Below are 21,084 nucleotides of genomic sequence, written 5' to 3' on the forward strand. Positions count from 1 at the left end.
TGGATTACTTCCAGGTGAAGGGGACCCCGGGCTCCCCAAGGAGGGGTGGGATGGAGGGCCAGGGTGCCCGGATGCTTGGTCTGGGGTGGGGACCCCCTTGGTGCTTCCGTCTTCTCAATGCCCATTCTGTGTGGGTTCCTGGTTCTCTGCGGGCTCTTTCCTGCTGAAGACAATTCTCTTCCTGTCCTAGCCCAGCATTCGGGGAGAGCGCAGGCTCCGTGGTTTGGGCCTCAGCCTCATGGGTGGGATTGGCCTGCAACCCCCAGGCTAGACGAGGGGGCTGAGGGTCAGCTCAGGGCGCGCATGTATCATACCCCATATTGACTCTGTAGGCTGGAGCTGGGTGAGGGGCTGTACAATGAGCCTCCTTCTGCCTGAAAGGAGGAATTCTGACTGAAACAATAGAGCCCTGTCTGCTGGGCATGGGGGCTGACTCAACTTGGTGCCCCCCAAGCCCTAACAAATGTCACCAAGAGATGAGAGCACTTTCCCCTGGTGCCTAGGGCTGTCCCCCTGCCCTTTCGTGACGACTTGCTTGTCTTTCTTTCCTCAGCGGATCTTGCCTCTTCTGCCATGACCTGACCCTTGCTTTGTTCCCCACCACCCAGGGCACTCTCCCAGCCCCTCATTCTCCCACAGACTGTCTACGGTTGAGGGGGGCCAGTATGCTGGCTGCTGTTACAGCCAGGAAATTGTGTTCGTTTGGGGGCCGTGTTTTGGGGGTGCACAGAGGGTTGGGAATATTCTAGGCAGAGCTTGCCTGGAGAGGGGTTGAGAGGAGTGTGGCCACGGAGCCCACTGAGCTAGGACTGAGGAGGAAGGTTGTGGGAGGGGGCAGGAATGGGAGGCCTCTGTGTGGCCCGCCCCGCAGCTGGCCCACCAACTAGTGTGAGCCACTGCCGCTGAGGCTGGACTGGCCAAAGCCTTCCTGGATAGAAAGGGAAGCCAGGTGAGTGAACAGGGTGGGGGGAGAGAAAGTCAATGGGGAAAGACATGCAGGGCTTTTGGGTGTGTGAGGTGGGCAGTTGAGGAGGGTGCATGTGTGGGGTGTACATGCTGTTGTGGGAATGTGGGGGTACTATACACATGTATAAAATGCTTGTAAGTTGTGAGGGTGTCTGTCTAGGGTTTTGAAGGTGTAAAGATGAAGTTATGGGAGGGTATGTTAAAGGTTGCATTGGTCAGCAGTGGTGGTACACACCTTTAATCCCGGTGCTCAGAAGGCTGAGGCGGGAGGATCACTTCCTGAGTTCGAGGCCAGCTGGGACTACAGGGTAAGTTCCAGGTCAGCCTGATCTAGGGTGAGACCAAAAAAAAAAAAAAAAAAAAAACCAACCAAAAAACCTACAAAAATCAAAAAGGAGCACAGCACATGCCCACCCTGACCCTCAGCCCCTGCCAAGCCTGAGGGTGCTAGGGTGAGCAGACCCCTTTCCAGGTTGAGAGGGGAGTGGTGTGGGGTGAGTGTGCAGGGACGAGCCTGGATGGTAACAAATGGATGTTGACATGCTAACACCATGGGACAGGGCCCGTTCAGTGGACACCCAGCTGCAGACTGTTCTACGTTGTGCATAAAAGTGGATGCCCTCACCCTCTGGTGGTACAGGTAGATTGCTACAGGAGGGTTCATGCTGGGGAAGTGCTGGAAGAGGGAAAGACTTGCATTATTTCTTCTTGCCTGCAGCCCGGAGTGGAAGTCATGTGGTCCAGGGTTAAGCTGGGCATCTTCCTAAACAGACTTTCACTCCTTCTGCTACTGATGGCAGCGGAGGAGGCCAAAGCTGGATCCCTCAAAGAGAGGTGACCACAGAAGGGGTGGGACCAGGGTGAAGTCTGTGGGGAGGGTGAGGGGGCTTCAGACATATTTTAGAATGAGGTGAGAGGCTGTGATCTGGTCCTCAATAGCTGCCTGAGGGAGGAGGGATTCGGGGTCCCCCAGGGCCTGGCACACTCAACATCTCCCACCTCCTCTGGCCTGGTCGCAGTCAGGGGGTCTGCTCCAAGCAGACGCTGCTGGTCCCGCTTCGCTACAACGAGTCCTACAGTCAGCCAGTTTACAAGCCCTATTTGACCCTGTGCGCTGGGAGGCGCACCTGCAGCACCTACAGGTGAGACGGGGGAGCCTCTCAAAGGGATCCCAGGAACTGGGAGTGCGAAACTGAGCCCAGAACCCTGGGCCTGGCGCTGTTCCAGGACCACGTACCGCGTGGCGTGGCGTGAGGTGAGGCGGGAAGTGCTGCAGACCCACACCGTATGCTGCCAGGGCTGGAAGAAGCGACACCCCGGGGCGCTCACCTGTGAAGGTGAGGCTGGGCATTCTAGGCCTTTCCGTAGGCGTGCCTGGTGACGCTGGGGAGCTGGGCCTTGTGTCTGGGTCTGAACCCGCTCTTCCTCTCCACCACGCTCGCACATGTCCCCCAGCCATCTGCTCCAAGCCTTGTCTCCACCGAGGCGTCTGCATTGGGCCCGAGCAGTGCCAGTGCGCCCCTGGCTGGGGGGGGAAGCGCTGCCACGTGGGTGAGTTGGCTGTCCTCGTCCGGGGCGCGGGCTGGGCTGGGGCGCCCCCCGCCACCCTCCCGCAGCACCCCCTCTTCTTCCCGCTAACTAGACGTGGATGAGTGCAGGACCAGCGCTCCCCTCTGCTCCCACCTCTGCCTCAACACTGCGGGCAGCTTCGCCTGCCGCTGCCCCCGTGGCCTGCAGCTGGGAGCCGACGGGCGCACGTGCGCCGAGGGGTCCTCGGAGCCCCCGACCGGCGCCGGCGTGCTCAGCGTGGCGGGTGGGTACGGGCGGCCCGTGGGGAGGCCGGGGAGGAGGGAGGGCCGCAGGGCGGAGCGGTCACCCTGTGGCTTCGGTCCTAGTTCGGGAAGCGGAGCCCGCGCGCGCTCTGCGGCGGGACGTGGAGGAGCTGCGCGCGCGCCTGGAGCGGCTGGAGCAGGCGAGCGGGCCGGCGCCGCGGCGGGGCGGGCGGGCGGGCGGGCGGGGCGGCCCAGAGGGCGGCGGCGCTGAGCTCCCGCTGCCTCCGCAGTGGGCCGCGCGGGCCGGGGCCTGGGTGCGAGCCGTGCTGCCCGTCCCGCCCGAGGAGCTGCAGCCCGAGCAGGTGGCGGAGCTGTGGGGTCGCGGGGACAGGATCGAGTCGCTCAGCGAGCAGGTGCTGCTGCTGGAGGAAAGGCTGGGCGCCTGTGAGTCTGGCCCGGCCCCTCGCGAGGACCCCTCCGCGGCCCTCCCCGGAAGCCCGCCCCCAGCACCCCCGGCCGCGCTCAGAGGTGGGTGAGCGGCGGCGCCGCCCCCGGGGCCCCGTCCGACCTCGCCCGCTCTGCCTGCCCGTCCCCGACCAGGTTCCCGGGAGGACAACCGCCTGGGCGCCGGCCTCGCCCGCCCCTTCCCCTAAATTATACACGAGCCCCGGGGCCGGCCCGCTGGAAGCCGCCCCGAGCGAGGACGAGGACCGTGGAGACCCGAGGCCGGGGGTGGGGGCTGCGGCCCGCCCGGTACTGCGGCCGGATGAGCAGCCCTGGCGACGGACTGTCTTCGGCCCACGACACAAAAACGCACCCACATCTCTCTTTCTCTTTATTCTCATTTGTTTGCTGATATCCAGGTAATTAATAAAAACCAACCACACGAAACTGGTCCCACTCTCCTGCTCCCAGCCCACACCCCACGTGGAAGGAATGGGTCTGGAGTGGGAGGCAGGGGGCCGGCAATGCCACTGGAGGAAATGAAAATCGGCTGAGGGCGGGCGGCACCTCAAAATCAAGAGAAATAAATTAAGAGCCCCGCCTCCGGCCGGGGTGGAGCTCCTCTCCCCCAGGTCCGGGGAGCTGCGGGGCTGCTGCTCCGGTCTGCTTGGATGGCGAGGGCCTGGAGGGCAGGACCACAAAGAACTGAACCAGGGACCGGGGAAGCAGACGTTGGCATCTGGAGTGTGCTGGGCCCTGGGCAAGGGCAGGGATGAGACCTCTGAGTTAGAAGTTGCCCACCCGCCGAGGGCCTGGGAAAGGGCGAGGTGCCCAGGCAAGCTCGCAGAGGAGCCCAGGAGTGTTCGCACTCCGCTTCCAGCCACAGGATGAGGAGTCCTTGCAAACGGATGAGCCCACAAAATCTGCGGACGTGGGGCAGGGGGAGGTGGATTGTTCCACAGAACGGATGAGTCCACTGGCCAATGTGGGGTGGAGAGGGAGAGAAGACTGGAAAGGAAAAGCCCGCGGGGGCTGTGTCCCCCACGCTCCTGCGGGATGGGAGGCAACTGTCCCACAGACAAGACAGCGGGCGGGGATGGGAGTGGACACTGCACCCACGCAGGAGAGTCCATGGGTGGGGGGCGGAAAAGGGCAAGGAGCGAGCGACGCTGTATCCACATTCACTTCAGAAGTTGAAGATTCCAAAGGGGAGAGTAGGTGGGGATGGGGACTTAGGGAGAGGGCGTGGCTCTGCTTCAGGGCCACTGGGTTGGTAGGAATGGAGAGGAAGATGGGGTGGCTGGGAGAGCTCAGAGCCGGGCCTCGCCCACCCCCCCAGGCTTCTTCACAAAGTCACCACCACCCAGGCCATCGGTGGAGATCTCCCGGAAGACGGTGAGCATGGAGTGCCGGACTCTGTCAGCTAGAGCAGGGACATCGTCTGGTGTCAGGCCTTCTGTGGACACTGGGGGCAGCACCCTCACCTGACATCGCCCTGGTGGGGTGAGGAACAGTGTCAAGGCGCCGCTCTCAGCTCGGCCCAGCGCAGACCTCTCAACCTTAGGGATGCTCCCCTGAGCCTGGGTGACCATGCCTCTGCCTGTCTGCTGCCAACCACAGTCCACCCCAAACCCCAGTCCAGATCAGTCCCGGGACAGTATTAACTGGCCTCAGCTTTCTTGCCCACTGAAGAGCCCAGGGACCACCCACCTGGCAGTGTCCAGTGTGTGCTTAAGAGGTACCCAGGGTCTGACAGGGGGTGTGGATCATGTGCATGTCTCAGGGCTCTGGCATGGAAAGGTCCCCCTGCCTCACAGGACCTCTCTCAGCCTCCCAGGGGCTTTCTGGTCACTCTTTCCCCAGACCTGCTCAGAGCCCTCACCCGAGGTGAAGCGGCGCTCCTTCTTGCAGTAGAAGTCTTGATAGGAGGACATGACTATGGGGACGATGGGGACCTGGGAGAGAGGCAGACAACATCAGTCTACAGGACCCCTTGGAGGGAGGCTTCGGCCCAGGTGGGAGGGAGGCCCAGGCCCGTCAGCACAAGGGTGAGCACTGATCACCTGGGCCTGTACTGCGAGATGGAAGGCGCCGCGTTTAAAGGGCAGCATGGAGCCATTGTGGTTTCTTGTTCCCTCAGGAAAAACCCAGACTCTCACCTGTGGGAAAAGGAGGTTGGGAAGACACACACAGAGGGGACAGAGTGAGGCTCGCAAGCTCTGGGTATTGGTTCATTTGCAGCTGGCCCACTCCCTAGCTCCCAAGTCCCCATCTCATCTTTGTAGAGTGACTCACATCTTGGGTGAGCAGGGTCTGGGCCACTTCAGACATGACACTGATGGCATCCCCCGTGCGCTTCCGGTCAATGAAGATGACGCCTGCCAGCCAGCAAGCCAGTCCTGCCGAGCCGGCCCACAGCAGCTCACGCTTGGCAATGGGCACACAGCGGCTAGGCAGCACCTCCATCATCCCTTGAGCAGGGGTGGGGGTGGGGAATGATCAGGGTACAGTGTGGCAGCAGACTGCCCACCCAACACAGGTCAGCACTCACGCAAACGTACTGGGGACTGGCAGTAAGTGGAGGTGACTGGGGTGGAGAAGGGCAGGTGGACCCCAGGGAAAGAGGGCCTTGGTGGGGTGGGGGGAGCCAAGGCCTTTATGGGAGCAGGTTCTGGGAAGAAGCTGTAAGGGCAGGCTAGCGGAAGGTGCATGCCCTGGGGGGGGGGGGCTCACCAAGCAGGTCGAGGGAGCTCTGGTGGTTGGAGACCACGACGTAGGGCTGCACGGGAGGGAAGTGGTGAGTGCCTCGTACCTCCACTCGGATCCCGTACAGGTATTTGAGGTGCAGCAGCATCAGCCGTAAGATCCTGCGGGGCGGTCACAGAAAGGGGGCCCAGTAGGACCCACTGATGTCCACCTGCATTCCTCAGAGCCCCCTCCCTCCTGACTTCCTGTCCATCTTTCCAGTCCTTTCTCCTCTGCCCGGGTTTGCTTGGTGTCTTCCACTCCCTAGCGCAGCTACGCTCCCTTCTCGCCCTGGCATTCCCTCGCCATCCGCCACCCCTCGCCCCTCACTTCATGTTCTCAACGTTGCGTCCTCGCACGGCACACACGGGGATGGCAAGCACAGCCAGGAAGAGGATCCAGCCATTGTAGAAGGCCATCTTGAAGAAGTACTTGGCACTGGGACTGCAGACCCACAGGGTGGGCAGGAGCAGCAGCAGCAGCAGCAGCAGCACAGCCGTCCAGGCCCCAGGCCACAGCTCCATTCTGGCCACCTGCAGGGGACAGGCAAAGGACCTGGTTTCTGAAGAGGAGGCGGCCAGGGAGCAAGGCACAGAAGGTGGGACCTGGAGGTGGTCTACGGACATAGGAAGGGTGGGGACTGAGCTCCCCTGAAGCCCCCAGGAAGCCTGTGTAGGACCTGGAGCTCAGAACCCAGGTCCCCCACAACCCCAAGGGCTCTGGGTACACTCAGGCAGACAAGAGCCTCAAGACATGGGAAAATCAGTGACAATACCAAGTAGTAACGCTGACAGCTGCCGAGGGCCCTGAGACCATTCACACCTGCGCCGCCCACACAGCAGCCACTCATGGCTGCTGACCACTGGAAACGTGGCAGTCTGAGTTGAGAGGTGCTGGACATATTAAATATACATCTGACTCTGAAGATTTTGGGTAAAAAACAAAAATGAAAAAATATCCTATTGTTGTTTCTTCCTCAGAGCTGGTGGCAAGTGAACCACATCCTCAGTCCAATAATCTTTGTTTTTCTTTTTAATTTAAATTTATTTTCACTTATTCATTTGAGAGGGACAGAAAGAGGCAGATATATATAGAGAGAATGGGTACACTAGGATCTTTGGCTGCTACAAACGTACAGACACAAGTGCCACCTTGTGTATCTGGTTTACATGGATCCTAGGGAATCAAACTGGGGTTCTTTGGCTTTGTAGGCAAGTGCCTTAATCACTAAGTCATCTCTCCAGCCCTTGTTTTTTTTTTTTTTTTAAATTTTATTTATTTATTTACTTATTTGAGAGCGACAGACACAGAGAGAAAGACAGATAGAGGGAGAGAGAGAGAATGGGCGCGCCAGGGCTTCCAGCCTCTGCAAACGAACTCCAGACGCCTGCGCCCCCTTGTGCATCTGGCTAACGTGGGACCTGGGGAACCGAGCCTGTTTTTTGAGGCAGGTGTCCATCTAGCCCAGGCTGACCTGTAATTCACTACATAGTCTGAGCATAACCTTGAACTCACAGTGACTCCTACCTCAGCATCCCAGTGTGCCACCATGCCAGGCCGATGCATTAAAAAAAAGTTCAGGGGGGCTGGAGAGATGGCTTAGCGGTTAAGCACTTGCCTGTGAAGCCTAAGGACCCCGGTTCAAGGCTCAGTTCCCCAGGACCCACATTAGCCAGATGCACAAGGGGGCGCACGCATCTGGAGTTTGTTTGCAGTGGCTGGAGGCCCTGGCGCGCCCACTCTCCTCTCTCTCTCTCTGCCTCTTTCTCTCTCTGTCTGTGACTCTCAAATAAATAAGTAAAAAAAAAAAAAAAAAAAGTTCAGGGGGGCTGGAGAGATGGCTTTAGCAGTTAAGACATTTGCCTGCAAAGCCAAAGGACCTTGGATGGATCCCCCAAGATGAAAGTAAGCCAGGTACACAAGGTGGCACATACTTCTGGAGATCATTTGCAGCGGCTGGAGGCCCTGGGGTGCCCTCCTTCCCTCTCTCTCTGTCCTCCTCTTTCCCTCTCAAATAAATAAATTAAAAAATAAAAATAAATAACTTTCAGGGGCTGGGGAGATTGCTCAGTGGTTAAGGTGCTTGCTTGCAAAGTCTGATGATCCTGGTTCAATTCTCCAGCACTCACATAAAGCCAGATCCACACACAGAGTTCATTTGCAGTGGCAGGAGGCCCTGCCACATCCATCTCTGTCTCTTTCTGTATCTCTCACAAATAAATAAATAAATAATAAATAAATAAATAAAAACTAATTTCAGTTTCATGTCATCTTTCTTACTGTGGTTATCAGAAAACTAAAAATGATACACAGGTCTCCACTATATAGATATATTTGTTATAATTTTATACTCCATTATATTTTTGTTTGACAGTGCTGATCTCTACAATACATTAAGCCCTTACATGAACCACATAGCCAAGCACAGGGGCTCACTCTTGTAATCCCACCACTCAGGAAGGTGAGGTAGGAGGAGTGCTGTGAATTTGAGGCTACAGAGTGAGCTCCAGATTAGCCTGCACTAGAGAGAGCCTCTGCTCAGGAAAAACAAAACAGAGGCCGGTGTGGTGGTGCACGCCTTTGATCCCAGGCAGAAGTAGGAGGATCACTGTGAGTCTGAGGCCACCCTGAGACTATAGAGTGAATTTTAAGTCAGCGTGGACTAGAGTGAGACCCTACCTCGAAAAGCCAGAACAAAACAAAAACCCAGAAAACAAACAGAAAAACACAAGCCACCTAAGGTACAAAGCACCATTATTATTTACAGGCTATAGGAAATAAATGCAGGGAGGTTAAAGCGCTTACCTTAGCTCACAGCTCCTTAGCGGCAGTTTCTAAATTAACTCTCTACGCCCATGCTCCTGAATACTCAGTTACACTGTCATCGTATGTGTACACACACGCATACGCGTGCAGACAGGTGACAGTGAGTGACAAACACCACAATCACTGTGGGGCAAGACTAAAGGCTCATGTCACTGAAGCAGAAAAGTCACAAAGGCTGACATGTTCACACACATACACAACTTTACACCTAGTGACATAAAGGAATGGAAACGTATGCCTAGAAAGATCTCTTCTCCGGGGCAGCCTCTATCTCCAGATACACCCAACATACCAATGCTGCTTCCACAAACAGGCAAACAAGTGCCATTACCGGCTTCCCTCGTCGGGCCACATGGAGGCAATATGGGAGGCAGGGGCTACGAAGGCCACAGCAGAGAACAAGAGGTCTCATGCCACCTGCCCCAGGAGAGGAAGGGGCTCAAACACAAGGGTACAGGCATGTAGAACCTGTCCTCTAGGTCCTTCCTCCTTCCTGCACTCTGCCCGGTGTCCTAGTTGGCAAGGAGAGTGTTCAGATACCTGTTACTCCCTGCAGGCCAAAGGCACACCCTTCCTAGAACAGGAAGGACTGTGCTGGAGACCACGGAAACAAGGACGCTGCCACAAAGCTGGAAGCAGTGAACTCAGGCTGCATCCAATGCTCCCCCCCCCCCCACCCGGAGTTCAGACCCACCTCTCTTCTCCCCTGGCCCATCTGCTGCAGGCTGTGAATGCTCCTCCTCCACTCATCTTCCACAGCCTGAGAAGCTGCCCCAGCACAGCCACGGTTTTCCCTGTCTTGCCTCAAGACCCTTTGTGACAGCTGACTTCCACTTGCTTCTGTGACCACTCCCACACAGCATTATTATGATTGCTGCAAACTAGCTCCCTCCATTTCCTTTCCTCAGGTGCTGCAGGGTCTTTCAGCTCCATGCCTTGAACATGCCACTCCCCTTGGCAGGGATGCCATCTCCTCTAGTCTCACATTGCCCAGTGCCACCTTCTGAACCTTCTAGGCCTGTGCTTTCTTTTGCTTTTTTTTTTTTTTTTGTTTTGTTTTTTCAAGATAGGGTCTTACTCTAGCTTAGGCTGACCTGGAATTCACTTTGTAGTCTCAGGGTGGCCTTGAACTCACAGTGATCCTCCTACCTCTGCCTCCCAAGTACTGGGATTAAAGGTGAGCGCCACCACACCTGGCAAGGCCTGTGTTTTCGTAATAGCATATATATTTTCTTGGTCAGTTTTTTGTTTAAGACAGGGTCTTGCATTCACTTGTGGCAATCGTTTGGGCGCTGGGATTAAAGGTGTATGTCAGAATGCCTGGTTCTCAAAGTGTCGAAATACACACTGTTGGGCCTCACCCCAGATACCATGAATCCGGGGCACTGGGCCAATGTAGAGTTTGATGTGTCTCAGGTGGGTCTGATGTGCATTGTCTAGAAAACCACTGATGATTAATTACGCTACAGTGTGTAAGCATTCACTGGCATTTTCTTTCCTTTTTGGGGCAGTGTATTTTTTTGTTTGTTTGTTTTTGAGGTAGGGTCTCACTCTAGCTCAGGCTAACCTAGAACTATGTAGTCTCAGGGTGGCCTCGGACTCAAGGCAATCCTCCTCCTCCCTCTGCCTCCCAAGCGCTGGGATTAAAGAAGTGAGCCACCACGCCTGGCTTGGGTGGGGGTGTATTATTTTTGGAGGCAGTGTCTCACTCTAACCCAGGCTGACCTGGTACTCACTGTAACCCCAGGCTGTCCTTGAGCTCACCATGATCCTCCTACCTCTGCCTCCTGAGTGCTGGGATTAGAGGCATGCGACACTGTGACTGGCTTTTGATATTTTCTTTTGCCTCCTAGATCATTAGAAACTTGAAGACAGGGGCTCTGTTATCTCCAATGCCAAAACAGAAGGGGGCACAGTGGGTGCTCAAGACATACTTGCTGAAGAGATTGTAAGGCCGTACATGCGTGCACAATTAGACATATATGAGGAGGTTCTTGTCCTTTCTTTTTGCAAGTGCTGGGGACAGAGCCCAGGGATTTGCACATGCTAGGTAGGAGCTCACTACTGAAACACACCTCCAGTCCAAGCCTGTGCTCTGACACATACCTACTCTCGCAGGAAAAATCTGCTATGGAAAGTCACCAAAACTTTTGAACCAAGACAAGCTAGCTGAACAACCACCTAATTCAAATACACATGTACAGTCTGAAGCGAGACCATGCTGAGTGCACCTAGCTCATCTAAATACTCATGGGCAGCACCATGCTCGACTGAAGGCAGAGTCACTTCCATGAGGATGTCGTCTATGGGGCTCACAGCACGGCAGACTCAAACACACATTCAGCCCATGGCCGACTATATACACAGCTAACAGAGAGGTGATGGATGTGAAGAGACAGGCCAGAGAGGTCGGCAAGGGCACAGTGACCGCCTGTAACTCAGCATTCATGAGGTGGAGGGAGGAGGATCAGTTCCAGACCAGCCTCAGCTGCACACAGTTCAAGGCCAGCCTGGGCTATATATAAGATCCTGATGCCCCCAAACCCCCCAAAACACAAAAGAATGTACCTTTGGAGACCAAGAAAGCTGTAATACTTGTCATGATCATCTCTAGACAGAAATGTCCAAAGACTTTATGACACCTCGGGACACAGCTCACAAATCACACCGACAAGGAACTGAGGAACGTAGGCATGAAGCGGAGGCGCACACCGTGGAGTGAGTGCCCCTGGGAGCGCCCCAGAAAGGGGCGTGTCCAGGTGTGAGCGCCACATCTCAGGAAGCAGACTCCTCTGGTGGCAACCTGAGTGTGTGCTACTCTGCAAAGCCCGACGAGCTCATGCATGAAGACCCCTGTCCAGGGCAGGACCGGCGGCCTAGCCTGTGCGCCCACACAAAACAAGGTATGCAACCTTCCCATGCTAAACATGCAAAAACATGAGACAAGTAGGTCACAGGAAACCACCTAATAGGTGCAGTATACAAAAGCCTCACACACATGTGCTACCTGAACACGTCATAGGGATGAGGCATGGACACAAAATAGGAGAGGGCCATTCTGCTGGAAAACCAAGCATTTCCCTACGGCCTATGGAGCACAGGGACAAGCCAGCTGCACACACGTCGAAGTAGGAGCAGGGTCGCGGAAGTGCGGCCCCCACACTGCACGGTCAGCAGGGGTCTAGCACAGTGTGGAAGCCCACGGGGGGGGGGGAGAGGGAACGGGGCTCTGCAGGGAAACCCACCTCAGTGAACCCTAGGAAGCAACCTTCCTGGACTCCTCACTCCCCCCAAGTCATGTGGGGCCCAGAAGCAGGAAGAGGAATTGGGGAACCTGAAGGGAATTCCCTCTCCAAGACTCCCTGTCCACACCCCTGTCCCAAATCCAGAGTTCTCATCTCTCCTCCCACCCACCTCTTCATTCTCGCAAGCGAGCGCTCAAGCCCCAGCCCCGAGCCGGCTTCCCCGCCGGGCCTGGTCCCTGGCATTCTTCCGCTCAGGCCTCTCTCCTCTCCCCAGCAACCCTCTCCCCAGGCGGCCCTCCCGCCCCCCATCTCTCCTCGTCCCGATCCTGGCGCCCCCCTCCTCCTCCTCCCAGCCCTTTCCCGCCCACACCTCAATGGGGCGGGGGGCCTGGGGGACGGGCCCCCTCCCCAGCCAGGCTGCGGCAGCGGTGGTGGCGGCTTGGCAGTGTCTCTGTCTCGGTGTCGGTGCCAAGGGGGGGCGACGGGATATGGGGGGGTTGTCCTAGCCCCGGCCGATGGAGGGGTGGTGGGAGTGGGAGGTTGGGCCCATAGCGGTCGGAATGGTGGGGGGTGGTCCCCCCGACACCCTCCCTCCCGCCCAGCTGTCTCGGAGGGCTGGGCTGCCGCCGCCGCTATCTCCCCCACCCCTCCCCACGCCCGCCGGTTTCCGGGGCCGGCCAGGAAGTGTGGGGCGGTGACGGGCGGCGGCCTTTGCCAATCCCTTCACCGGAGACCCGGGCATCTCCTCTTCCCCGCGAGCTCCGCCCCCGGGGCGCTCCGGGCCGGCCCAGGCCGTCCGCAAGCTCTGCTCCGCTCCCGTGGCACCCTGGCTCCGCAATCCTCCCCCACCCGCTCCTGACACCCCCTACTTGGTCTCTTTCTACATGCCCCCACCACTGGAATTAAAACTCCAATATCTGTGCCTGGCCTTTTTTTTTCTTTTTGGTTTATAGAGGCAGGGTCTCCCTCTACCCCAGGCTGACCTGGAATTCACTAGGTAGTCTCAGGTGAGCCTCGAACTCATGACAATCTTCCTACCTCTGCTGGAATTAAAAGGCATGCGCCATCACGCCTGGCCTGGTTCCTTTTAATTCATAATCCTCCTAAAGACCTATCCCCTGACCACCCTTCGAGTACAAACGTTTATCAAGCACCTACTATATTCCAAGCACTAAATTCACCTTTTTCTCCTCAGGGCTCCATGTACCTTTACCTAGCTCTCCAGCTTTTTTTTTTTTTTTTTTTTGGTACTTTCTTACCCGCACGCCCCCTCCTCCGTTCCTTTCCTTTTTTGAGGCAGTCTGCCCTGGAACCCACTACAGGCTGGCCTCGAACTCGTAAGAATCCTCCTACCTCAGCTTGCAGAATGCTGGGGTTACAGACTTGAGTCACCACACCCGACTAGGCCTTCAGCTTTCTACTTGCCCTTTGTGCCCCCTCTCCCAACAGTCCAGCTCCCTCCTCCACCCTCTCTCTTTGGCCTTTCAAGGGTCCACTGCTCTTCCATGCATGTTTGCCTCAGCACTTCTAGTTCCTCCTTACTCACCCACGCTGAGCCAGCCTCTCGCAGCAACATAGGATGTAAGTGCAGAGAGGTGGCGCACGCTTATAACACCAGCACACGGTTGGCTGTGGCCGGATAATCTCGATTCGAGACCAGCCTAAGCTACACAGTGAATTCCAGGTTAGTGTGGACTAGAGTGAAAGCTTGTTAAAAAAAACCCAAACAAACAAACACCACCAAACCCACAGTATCTGGATGCGGTCTTTCTTCCGCTGGCATTTGGGCATTAAGGCACTGCTAAGAGAGTGGAGGGGGCGAAGAAGAATTCGTGTTCCCCGGGACGAGCCGCTACCGTAATCCTGCAGTTTGGTGGCCCTTCCCGCTTCCTCATTCAGAATACTCCATCACTCCACCCTCCACGTTCTCCACCTGTCCATTATCTTTTTTTTTGGGGGGGGGAATCAAAGTAGGTGCCACTCTAGCCCAGGCTGACCTGGAATTTACCCTGTAGTCGTCTCAGGCTGGCCTCGAACTCACGGCGATCCTCCTACCTCTGCCTCCCGAGAGCTGGGATGAAAGGCGGGCGCCACCACGCCGGCTTGCCCATTACCTCCTCCCCTTAACCGCCCGAACCCTTCTTTCCCCGACTTCTCTCACTTTTCCTTATGCCCGGGGTCATGGGGCCTTTTCATCGCCACGTGTGAGCCTCCCGCCCGCAGACACACCTTCGCCCCGCATGGTGAGGAGGCCGAGGGGCAAGGGTGGCCGGGATGACTGTGAGCTAACTCTGCACCGAGGGCCACGGGGAGGGACACCGACTGCGACCTGTCAGGAGCCCCGGGTCACCGGCAGTTCAGCCAAGACGACTCCCAGGTCTGCAGGGCACATGAGATGGCAGGGGCGGGCCCGTCCGCACGCGGCGGCGGCGGAGGAAGCGCCCTGCCCTGCCCTGCCCTGCCCTGCCCTGCGCTAGGTGTCAGGGGAGTCGGCCCTGTCCATCATTCACATGACCCAGGGCCCGCTGGGCCTGGGCTCGGGTCCGCTCGCTGCGGCGAGTCACCTAGAGCGGGGCGGCCTGAGTCTTCCAGCCGAGGGAGTTGGGTCAACACCAGCAGCGCGGGCCGAGGTTCGCACCATGCAAACGACGGGCAAACCCCACTTCTGCGCCCTTCTTCGCTGAGACGGAGGGGTGGACCCAGCTCCTGCCTCCTACGTCACCCAGCGGGGGCGAAGCCATCTTGAACCCTGCGACCCTACTATGTTGTGTTTTTTTTTTTTTGGCCCTGCTTTCGGAGCTCCGGCGCAGTCTTTCCCGGACTCAGCCAATCAGCGGCGGAACAAGCGGTCCAATCACGGGCCGAGGCCGTCCAAATCCCGCCCTCTCCAAGGCCCCGGATGTTGAGGCCGCATCAAAGCCTTTGAACTGTGAACCGCGCCAATGGCAGAGCGGTCACCATGACAACAATATGGAGAGGTGAAGGGGCGGGACTAGAGCCCGCACAGCCTTCCGCCTGCTGCGTAATGCGCAGGCGCGTTTCACTTAGCCCACCATTTTTCTGTGGCCTTCCAGCCAGCCACTTGCTTCAGAACCAGAGTCTAATGAGAACCCGGACGTTCTTCGAAAGAGGAAGTGGAGGAAAAAAAGAGGCTTATACTGGGCACGTTCTATGGAGCCGAACCAATTGCTTCTGGCCTCTGGTTATGACTGGCAGCCACTCAACGAATAAAACCCTCGCTGGCGGGGCGACAACACTAGGTCTAGCAAGTTGTTTCCAATCCCTTGGCAGCGCATAGCAATGCGAGCGCATCAGCCAATCACCTTCGCGCAAGGGCAGGACCGCGGAAACCTTTTCCCGCCTCCAACCCTATGGGCCAATCCCTTCCTTCGAATCCTCTGTGATTGGCAGGCACCTAGACCAATAGCGATTAGAAAACCTTGAAACCTGCCCAACGATCGTAGGCAGGAGGCGGTTTCTTGTTTGTTGGGGCGTGAGTAATTGAGTGTGTGTGTGTGTGTGTTTGTGTGTGTGTCTGTGTATTTGAAGGTACTGAAGGGGTCCGTGGGGGGCGCGAAACAGAATCGACCATGGCAGCAGCGGAAGAAGAGGACGGGGGCCCCGAAGGGCCAAACCGCGAGCGGGGCGGGGCGGGCGCGACCTTCGAATGTAATATATGCCTGGAGACCGCTCGGGAGGCTGTGGTCAGTGTGTGTGGCCACCTGTATTGGTGAGAATCTGAGTCCCGGGAGAAGGGGGCAGGGCTCACCTTTGTGCTGCGCGGGTCGGGAGCTGGGGACCATACAGTCACACAGATGTTGGGAGGGCACTTCCCATAGGTGGGGCCTCTGGGTGGGAGGGCCGCGGAGAGGAAGAGGAATGGGGGAGCGCTGCACATCTGTACAGGTGAGCCTCGAGCCACCGTACCCTTTATAGTTGTCCAGGGAGACACGGATCAGACTAAGGTTCTGGGAGGCACACATTAGTTGAATAGGTAAATACTCAGGGAAGATGGGCCCTTATTCAGGTGAACTGTGGGAAGGGGTAGTGTGACAAACACGGGGACAAGGGCATTGTGGAGGGGCAGGGTTAAGAGGTTCAAGGGTCGTGTAGATAAGGACTTTAATGAGGTTGGAGTGAGAAGAAACCGAGCACGGTATGGGGGGGGCGTGGATGTGTTAGTGAAGAGGGTCTGGAGGGATGGGGGCAAGAAGTGTTGGGGCTGAAAGGAAACCTGCAGAAGGATGTGCTGAAAGAATTGGAAATTAAGTAGAAAGGCATAGCCGCCGGTTGAGGCGGCAGGGAGGATGGGTCTGCTTGTGCTGAGGATGGAAGGAGGTTTAGGTTTAGGAAGATGTGATAAGCTGGAAAGCCGAGTTAGCTGGCATGGTAGAGACTGCAGAAAATATGTGTTTGATTTTTTTTTTTTTTAACTTTTTTCCCCTTCCCTATCCAGTTGGCCCTGTCTCCATCAGGTGCGTACTCACGAGGTGAACAGGGAAATGGGGAGGGCCAAAATTGCTCAAAGACTCTGTGTACCTGAAGCCATTATTTTTTCTCCACAGTGGCTAGAGACCCGACCAGACCGACAAGAGTGTCCAGTTTGCAAAGCTGGCATTAGCAGAGAGAAGGTTGTCCCTCTTTATGGGCGAGGGAGTCAGAAGCCCCAGGATCCCAGGTGAGAGACCAGGGTGGTGCTGAGGGAAGGTTGGAGGGTTCTGTACTGGAAGAAAGGTGCAAGAGCAGAGTTCTCCCTGTTCAACCTCTTCTCCCTCTCAGATTGAAAACTCCACCCCGCCCCCAGGGCCAGCGACCAGCTCCTGAGAGCCGAGGGGTGAGTCTTTGTCCCACTATGTCTGTCCCCTGTCAAAGATGTGTGGATTCCCCTTGACTTCTTCTGTCTTCTTAGGGGTTCCAGCCGTTTGGTGACACCGGGGGCTTTCACTTCTCCTTTGGCGTCGGTGCCTTTCCCTTTGGTTTTTTCACGACTGTCTTCAATACCCATGAGCCTTTGCGCAGGGGCGCAGGTAAGAGATTTCCCTTGGCTCCTGTCAGGGTACTCATTCCCCAAAGACACCTTTCAGTCCGCTCAGACGCCATCCCCTCTCCCCACACCTACAAGCATGCTTTTTCAGTTTTCCTTTCTCCTGCAGGTGTGGATCTGGGACAGGGTCACCCGGCCTCCAGCTGGCAAGATTCCCTCTTCCTCTTCCTCGCCATCTTTTTCTTTTTCTGGCTGCTCAGTATTTGAGCTGTGTCTCTTTCCTGCCCACCTCCAGCCAGAGGAGAATCAGTATTGGGGGTCTCTGATGACCCTTCCCTACTTCTGGACTTGCCCCTCCACAATACCTCCATTTCTGTTGGCTAAGCCAGCCCTGCCACCCCTCCGGAGGGAGGGTGTGGGGGAGGAGTGACAACTGTGCTTAGTACTGCCCTGCTCAGTACTGCTTGCTCCATACCATGTTAACTCCCAGTCCTAGGAGAGATGGGTAGAGTGAAGACAAATGATGTCCCCTTCTCCTTTCTCCCTGTTTTCCCTGCGTTTCTTGATTTGATGTTGAAAGGTGGGCTAGGCTCCCTCTGACTCTTCCCTTACTCCTTTGTTGATTTAATTTAATTTTTCTCTCCCCAGTGTCTAATATGAATTCTGACTTTAAATGCTCCCCATCCACCCCTCACTACCTCCTTTATTACAAACTCAATAAAAAAGGTGAAGTATACTGATGGTAAGTCTTCCCAGGCTCCTCTTCCTTCTGTCCAGGGTGGGAGCCTCTTCTGCCTGCTGTGGTGTGGGAAGCGTGCGGTCAAGCCCTCTTGGCTCTTGGCAGCGTAGGAGTGAGGTTACATCTCACACGCACACAGACAACGCGCACAGGCAACATGTGTCAAGTATTTACTCAGCACAGTTCGTGGGGGGGGCACTGATTGTGGAAGAAGGTGTGGCGAGATGGGAAAGAGATTGTATAGGGGTGAGTACAGCTCAAGGGAGCTGACGGATGGGGTCTGTCCAAAGTCCCTTAAGGCCCTCCTGCGCTGTTCTCTGCTGCCTCAGGCTCCTCTGACTGATTCAGCTCTGCGTGCTCCTCCTCATCCTCCTGGTTTTCTGGTACCTTCCTGAGGAGGAGAATTCTAGACACTATTGTCCTACCTCAACAGCCCTTATGTGCTGCTTACACTCCCCATGTCAGTCAGGTGTCTGCCCTTGACTCACCTCTCCTCTCCTCTGTGTTGTCGTCTTCGCCACATTAAGACTCCAATGAGAAGGGCGGCTACACCCAGGCCTCCTAGTATTCCCAGGGTCAGGGCTAGGGTTCCCAGCCCTGACCCACTCACAGAGCCTGTAGAGACATAGGGGGCAATGAGGGTACAGCCCCCACACACCTTCCTTGTTGACTACCCCCTGTCACACATGGTGAGGCCATCTGCTTCTCTTTGATTAGTCCAGTCCCTCACCTGCAGTTGACCCCTCTTCGCCTGTTTCTGGAAGACAAAGTCATAGCAAGTCAGAAGGGAAGACTTCAGAGCAAGGACTGCTGGGTGGGACACCAGTGGACAGGCTGGACTGCTCTGGTTAGGGTTTGTGTGAGGCTGAAGGTACTTGGGTTGGGTGCATTGAGGGAGGGATGGGATAGCTCCTGGGAGATCATACCAAAATTGGGGAGCAAGTTGGAGTCTGCTGGGTGCCCCTGGCCCCAGCCCTGGCATTTGGGAGGGAGTTGGAGTCTGCTGGGTGCCCCTGGCCCCAGCCCTAGCAATTGGGTGTCGTCTCACCTGTGATACTGATGCTGACGGCTCGGCTTTCCTGAGTCCCGTGGCTGGGGTGGGTGACAACACAGCGGTAGGTACCTTCATCCTGAGGACCTACTTCAGGGAGGTGTAGCACCGGGCTTGGGGGGAAGGGCAGGGGCATGCCCTGGTGGGACAAGGGCCAGGAAGCTCTTATGAAACCACTTGTCTGCATATCCCGTACCCTTGTCTTCATTTCCACATTTTCCGTCTTGGATCCTAGCCTGCCTCTCTCCACAGCCCTCTGCCCTACTAACAGGTGCCTGGAATGGTCCCCTGCCCCCAGGTCACTCACATCCTTTATCCAGTGAATATGAGGAAGGGGCTGGGCAGAGACTTCACAGGTCATGGTCACAGTCCCGCCAGTAGCTACTGCTCCACCTTCTGGCTCTACCACCAACTGGACACCCTCTGGGTGGGGACAGGTGTAAGGTTAACAGTACCACTGGGAGTGAGCCCAGTAGCCGTGGGCCTGACCTCACCTCCCAGAGCGTTGTACTTTGGGAATGTGTTCATCAGAGTGGGGTGCCCTCCCCACCTCTGTGCTCACCCCTGACGGTGGGCTGGATGGGGGCTGTGTTCAAGGCTCGGCGCCTGGGAAGGCTTGCGCTGAAGCTACAGGAGAAGGTGGGATGGGCAGGTCCGCCCTGGGCCGGGGTCACGGTCAGCTCCGACTGGAGTGTAAAGAGCCCTGTCCCAGGGTGTCTCCTGCTCTCTTCCTTTACAGTTGCTCCTATGAGGTGGTGTGTATGTGTGGGGCGGGGGGGGGGGAGGCGGGGAGGGAGGACAAAGTCAGACACCCAGATGGGTGTGAGAGTAGTGTGGCTGGGGGACACCCTGGGACTCGCCTTTTCCATCAGGAATCAGGGGTTTCCCATCCAAGTGCCAGCTAAGGGTCCCTGCAGGATAGCCTCCTTCAGACACACATGTCCCCACCTGGGGAAAAGAGTGGTGTGACCTCACCCTCTGAATACACAGAAACTGTAAGAGCACCCAGCTACACTCAAGGAACCCTTTCTGCTGTCCCACTTGCTTCTGTTACCTTACTGGGGACACCAACTGTGAGTTCAGAGGCAGGATCCACAATTTCTGGCTTCCCAGGAAATTCTGGGGGAGAAAAACAAGCTGCAGCTCTGAAGTGTGGGAGCAAGAGGGACAGCAGCGGAAGTCAGAGGTCCTCACGCACTAGGGCCAAGGGTCAAGAGCTAGGGCACAGGCTTAGGAAGGAAGGCTTTCTCAGATGAAAGGCGGGCCTTGGCCGACGCCCTGGATCCCTTACGGTAGACGCGGACTCGGTAGTTGGACTTGACTTCCTTTCCATGCCTGTTTGTTGCCCGGCACCGGAAAGTCCCCTCATCTTGGATCCCAATAGTGGGAAGCAGGAGGGAGCCGTTGGGGAGGATTCGAGCCACACTGTCCCAGGGGTCTCCCTGGGGAGACAGGACCTTCCAAGCTTCAGTTCGGCCTGTGTTCTAGAAACAGACGGTCTGAGGGCAGTGCAGGTCCTGTGGGAAGGACTGACAGGGTGGGGTGGTGGAGGTGGGCTACCGGACAAGCGCACTGCTTACCAGCTTCCATTCCAGCTGCTGCAGTGGTTTCTTGGGAGCCCCCTTACAGCTCAGCATCAGTGGCTCCCCGATCCGGGCTGTGATATTTTGGCCACCTACTACTGCCCCTGAGAGACAGTGTGTGGTAGAGGGGCAGTAGGAGAAAGTGGGACTTGTGGCCTTAGAATAGGGTGGGTGGGGAGCCTGCAAAGTGGGGCCCAGGTTCTAGTTAGATTTAAGGGAGGACGGGGTGCCCAGGGAGATGGAGGCAGAGTGCTTTTCTGCAGGGGAGGGCTAATAGGGCGGGGAGTGGCTCACCCCACAAAATGAGGACCAGCACCCAGGCTCCAGCTGCTGTCTCTGCTGCCATCCTGCCTCCTTCCCGGGCTCCTGGCTCTGTCTGCCCCCTTCCCTGCTGTGGCCACGGCCCTAGGTGGGGCTTGCACACTCTCCCCTGCCCCCATCTCCATCACAGAGAATGCCAAGAATTCATGCTCCCTTGGACAAGAGTCCTTCAGGTGCTCCAAGCAGCAGCCTCACCCCAACCCTGGGCACTGCCAGCCTCTGGACATAACCTGTTCCCTGGGGGTGGGGAGCACACCTCCTAGGGTGGCATTCCCTCTAGCCCCCTGCCATATCCCATCAGCCCCACACTGAGGGCTGCCTGGACCTCCATCTTGACTAGGCAGGGTTGCTAGGCAACAGGGTTCAGGCTGATCTGTTGTCACCAGAGGTGGACATGGGGGTCTTTGT

General features: G+C 56.8%; 4 protein-coding genes across 5 annotated transcripts; 2 read left to right on the forward strand and 2 right to left on the reverse strand.

Moving 5' to 3' along the window:
• Positions 1-898: 898 nt before the first annotated feature.
• On the forward strand, positions 899-3,629 carry Egfl8 (EGF like domain multiple 8). Its single transcript, XM_045156159.1, has 9 exons — positions 899-949; positions 1,685-1,800; positions 1,986-2,108; positions 2,194-2,303; positions 2,422-2,517; positions 2,609-2,779; positions 2,862-2,938; positions 3,029-3,182; positions 3,339-3,629. Exons 2-9 carry the CDS (start codon positions 1,700-1,702, stop codon positions 3,389-3,391), a joined length of 885 nt encoding a protein of 294 aa, XP_045012094.1. The 5' UTR covers positions 899-949; positions 1,685-1,699; the 3' UTR covers positions 3,392-3,629.
• Positions 3,561-14,765, reverse strand: Agpat1 (1-acylglycerol-3-phosphate O-acyltransferase 1). Of its 2 annotated transcripts, none has more exons than XM_045156157.1 (7): positions 14,563-14,765; positions 6,258-6,460; positions 5,916-6,049; positions 5,478-5,653; positions 5,246-5,341; positions 5,065-5,137; positions 3,561-4,677 (listed from the first exon to the last, which is right to left on the reverse strand). In XM_045156157.1, the coding sequence occupies exons 2-7, from the start codon at positions 6,449-6,451 to the stop codon at positions 4,493-4,495; spliced, it is 858 nt and encodes a 285-aa protein (XP_045012092.1). In that variant the 5' UTR covers positions 6,452-6,460; positions 14,563-14,765; the 3' UTR covers positions 3,561-4,492. The 2 variants fall into 2 exon arrangements, with proteins under 2 accessions (XP_045012092.1, XP_045012091.1); XM_045156156.1 differs by lacking the exon at positions 14,563-14,765 and adding an exon at positions 12,369-12,612.
• Positions 14,766-15,439: 674 nt separating this feature from the next.
• Positions 15,440-17,728, forward strand: Rnf5 (ring finger protein 5). The gene is made up of 6 exons (XM_004671939.2): positions 15,440-15,728; positions 16,455-16,473; positions 16,564-16,676; positions 16,778-16,832; positions 16,908-17,025; positions 17,152-17,728. Exons 1-6 carry the CDS (start codon positions 15,589-15,591, stop codon positions 17,247-17,249), a joined length of 543 nt encoding a protein of 180 aa, XP_004671996.1. The 5' UTR covers positions 15,440-15,588; the 3' UTR covers positions 17,250-17,728.
• Positions 17,729-17,903: 175 nt separating this feature from the next.
• On the reverse strand, positions 17,904-20,937 carry Ager (advanced glycosylation end-product specific receptor). Its single transcript, XM_004671941.2, has 11 exons — positions 20,650-20,937; positions 20,353-20,459; positions 20,064-20,256; positions 19,827-19,891; positions 19,633-19,720; positions 19,335-19,517; positions 19,080-19,195; positions 18,770-18,911; positions 18,452-18,478; positions 18,210-18,336; positions 17,904-18,112 (listed from the first exon to the last, which is right to left on the reverse strand). Exons 1-11 carry the CDS (start codon positions 20,699-20,701, stop codon positions 18,016-18,018), a joined length of 1,197 nt encoding a protein of 398 aa, XP_004671998.1. The 5' UTR covers positions 20,702-20,937; the 3' UTR covers positions 17,904-18,015.
• Between the last annotated feature and the right edge of the window lie 147 nt (positions 20,938-21,084).

Source organism: Jaculus jaculus, chromosome 8 (genome assembly GCF_020740685.1).
Source record: "Jaculus jaculus isolate mJacJac1 chromosome 8, mJacJac1.mat.Y.cur, whole genome shotgun sequence".
NCBI lineage: Eukaryota > Metazoa > Chordata > Mammalia > Rodentia > Dipodidae > Jaculus > Jaculus jaculus.

Bases quoted from the DNA above. Each gene is read 5' to 3' on its own strand.
- Rnf5 (XM_004671939.2), top strand. From the start codon at position 15,589: ATGGCAGCAGCGGAAGAAGAGGACGGGGGCCCCGAAGGGCCAAACCGC. The intron at 16,677-16,777 runs GTGAGAGACCAG...TCTCCCTCTCAG, and splicing joins CAGAAGCCCCAGGATCCCAG to ATTGAAAACTCCACCCCGCC. The intron at 16,833-16,907 runs GTGAGTCTTTGT...CTGTCTTCTTAG, and splicing joins CAGCTCCTGAGAGCCGAGGG to GGGTTCCAGCCGTTTGGTGA.
- Ager (XM_004671941.2), bottom strand. From the start codon at position 20,701: ATGGCAGCAGAGACAGCAGCTGGAGCCTGGGTGCTGGTCCTCATTTTG. The intron at 19,892-20,063 runs GTAAGGGATCCA...TTTCTCCCCCAG, and splicing joins CTACCGAGTCCGCGTCTACC to AATTTCCTGGGAAGCCAGAA. The intron at 18,479-18,769 runs GTGAGACGACAC...TTTGTCTTCCAG, and splicing joins CGTCAGCATCAGTATCACAG to AAACAGGCGAAGAGGGGTCA.
- Agpat1 (XM_045156157.1), bottom strand. From the start codon at position 6,451: ATGGAGCTGTGGCCTGGGGCCTGGACGGCTGTGCTGCTGCTGCTGCTG. The intron at 5,654-5,915 runs GTGAGCCCCCCC...CCCCTGCTCAAG, and splicing joins GAGCTCCCTCGACCTGCTTG to GGATGATGGAGGTGCTGCCT. The intron at 5,138-5,245 runs GTGATCAGTGCT...CCTCTCTCCCAG, and splicing joins ATCTCGCAGTACAGGCCCAG to GTCCCCATCGTCCCCATAGT.
- Egfl8 (XM_045156159.1), top strand. From the start codon at position 1,700: ATGTGGTCCAGGGTTAAGCTGGGCATCTTCCTAAACAGACTTTCACTC. The intron at 1,801-1,985 runs GTGACCACAGAA...GCCTGGTCGCAG, and splicing joins GCTGGATCCCTCAAAGAGAG to TCAGGGGGTCTGCTCCAAGC. The intron at 2,939-3,028 runs GCGAGCGGGCCG...CTGCCTCCGCAG, and splicing joins GCCTGGAGCGGCTGGAGCAG to TGGGCCGCGCGGGCCGGGGC.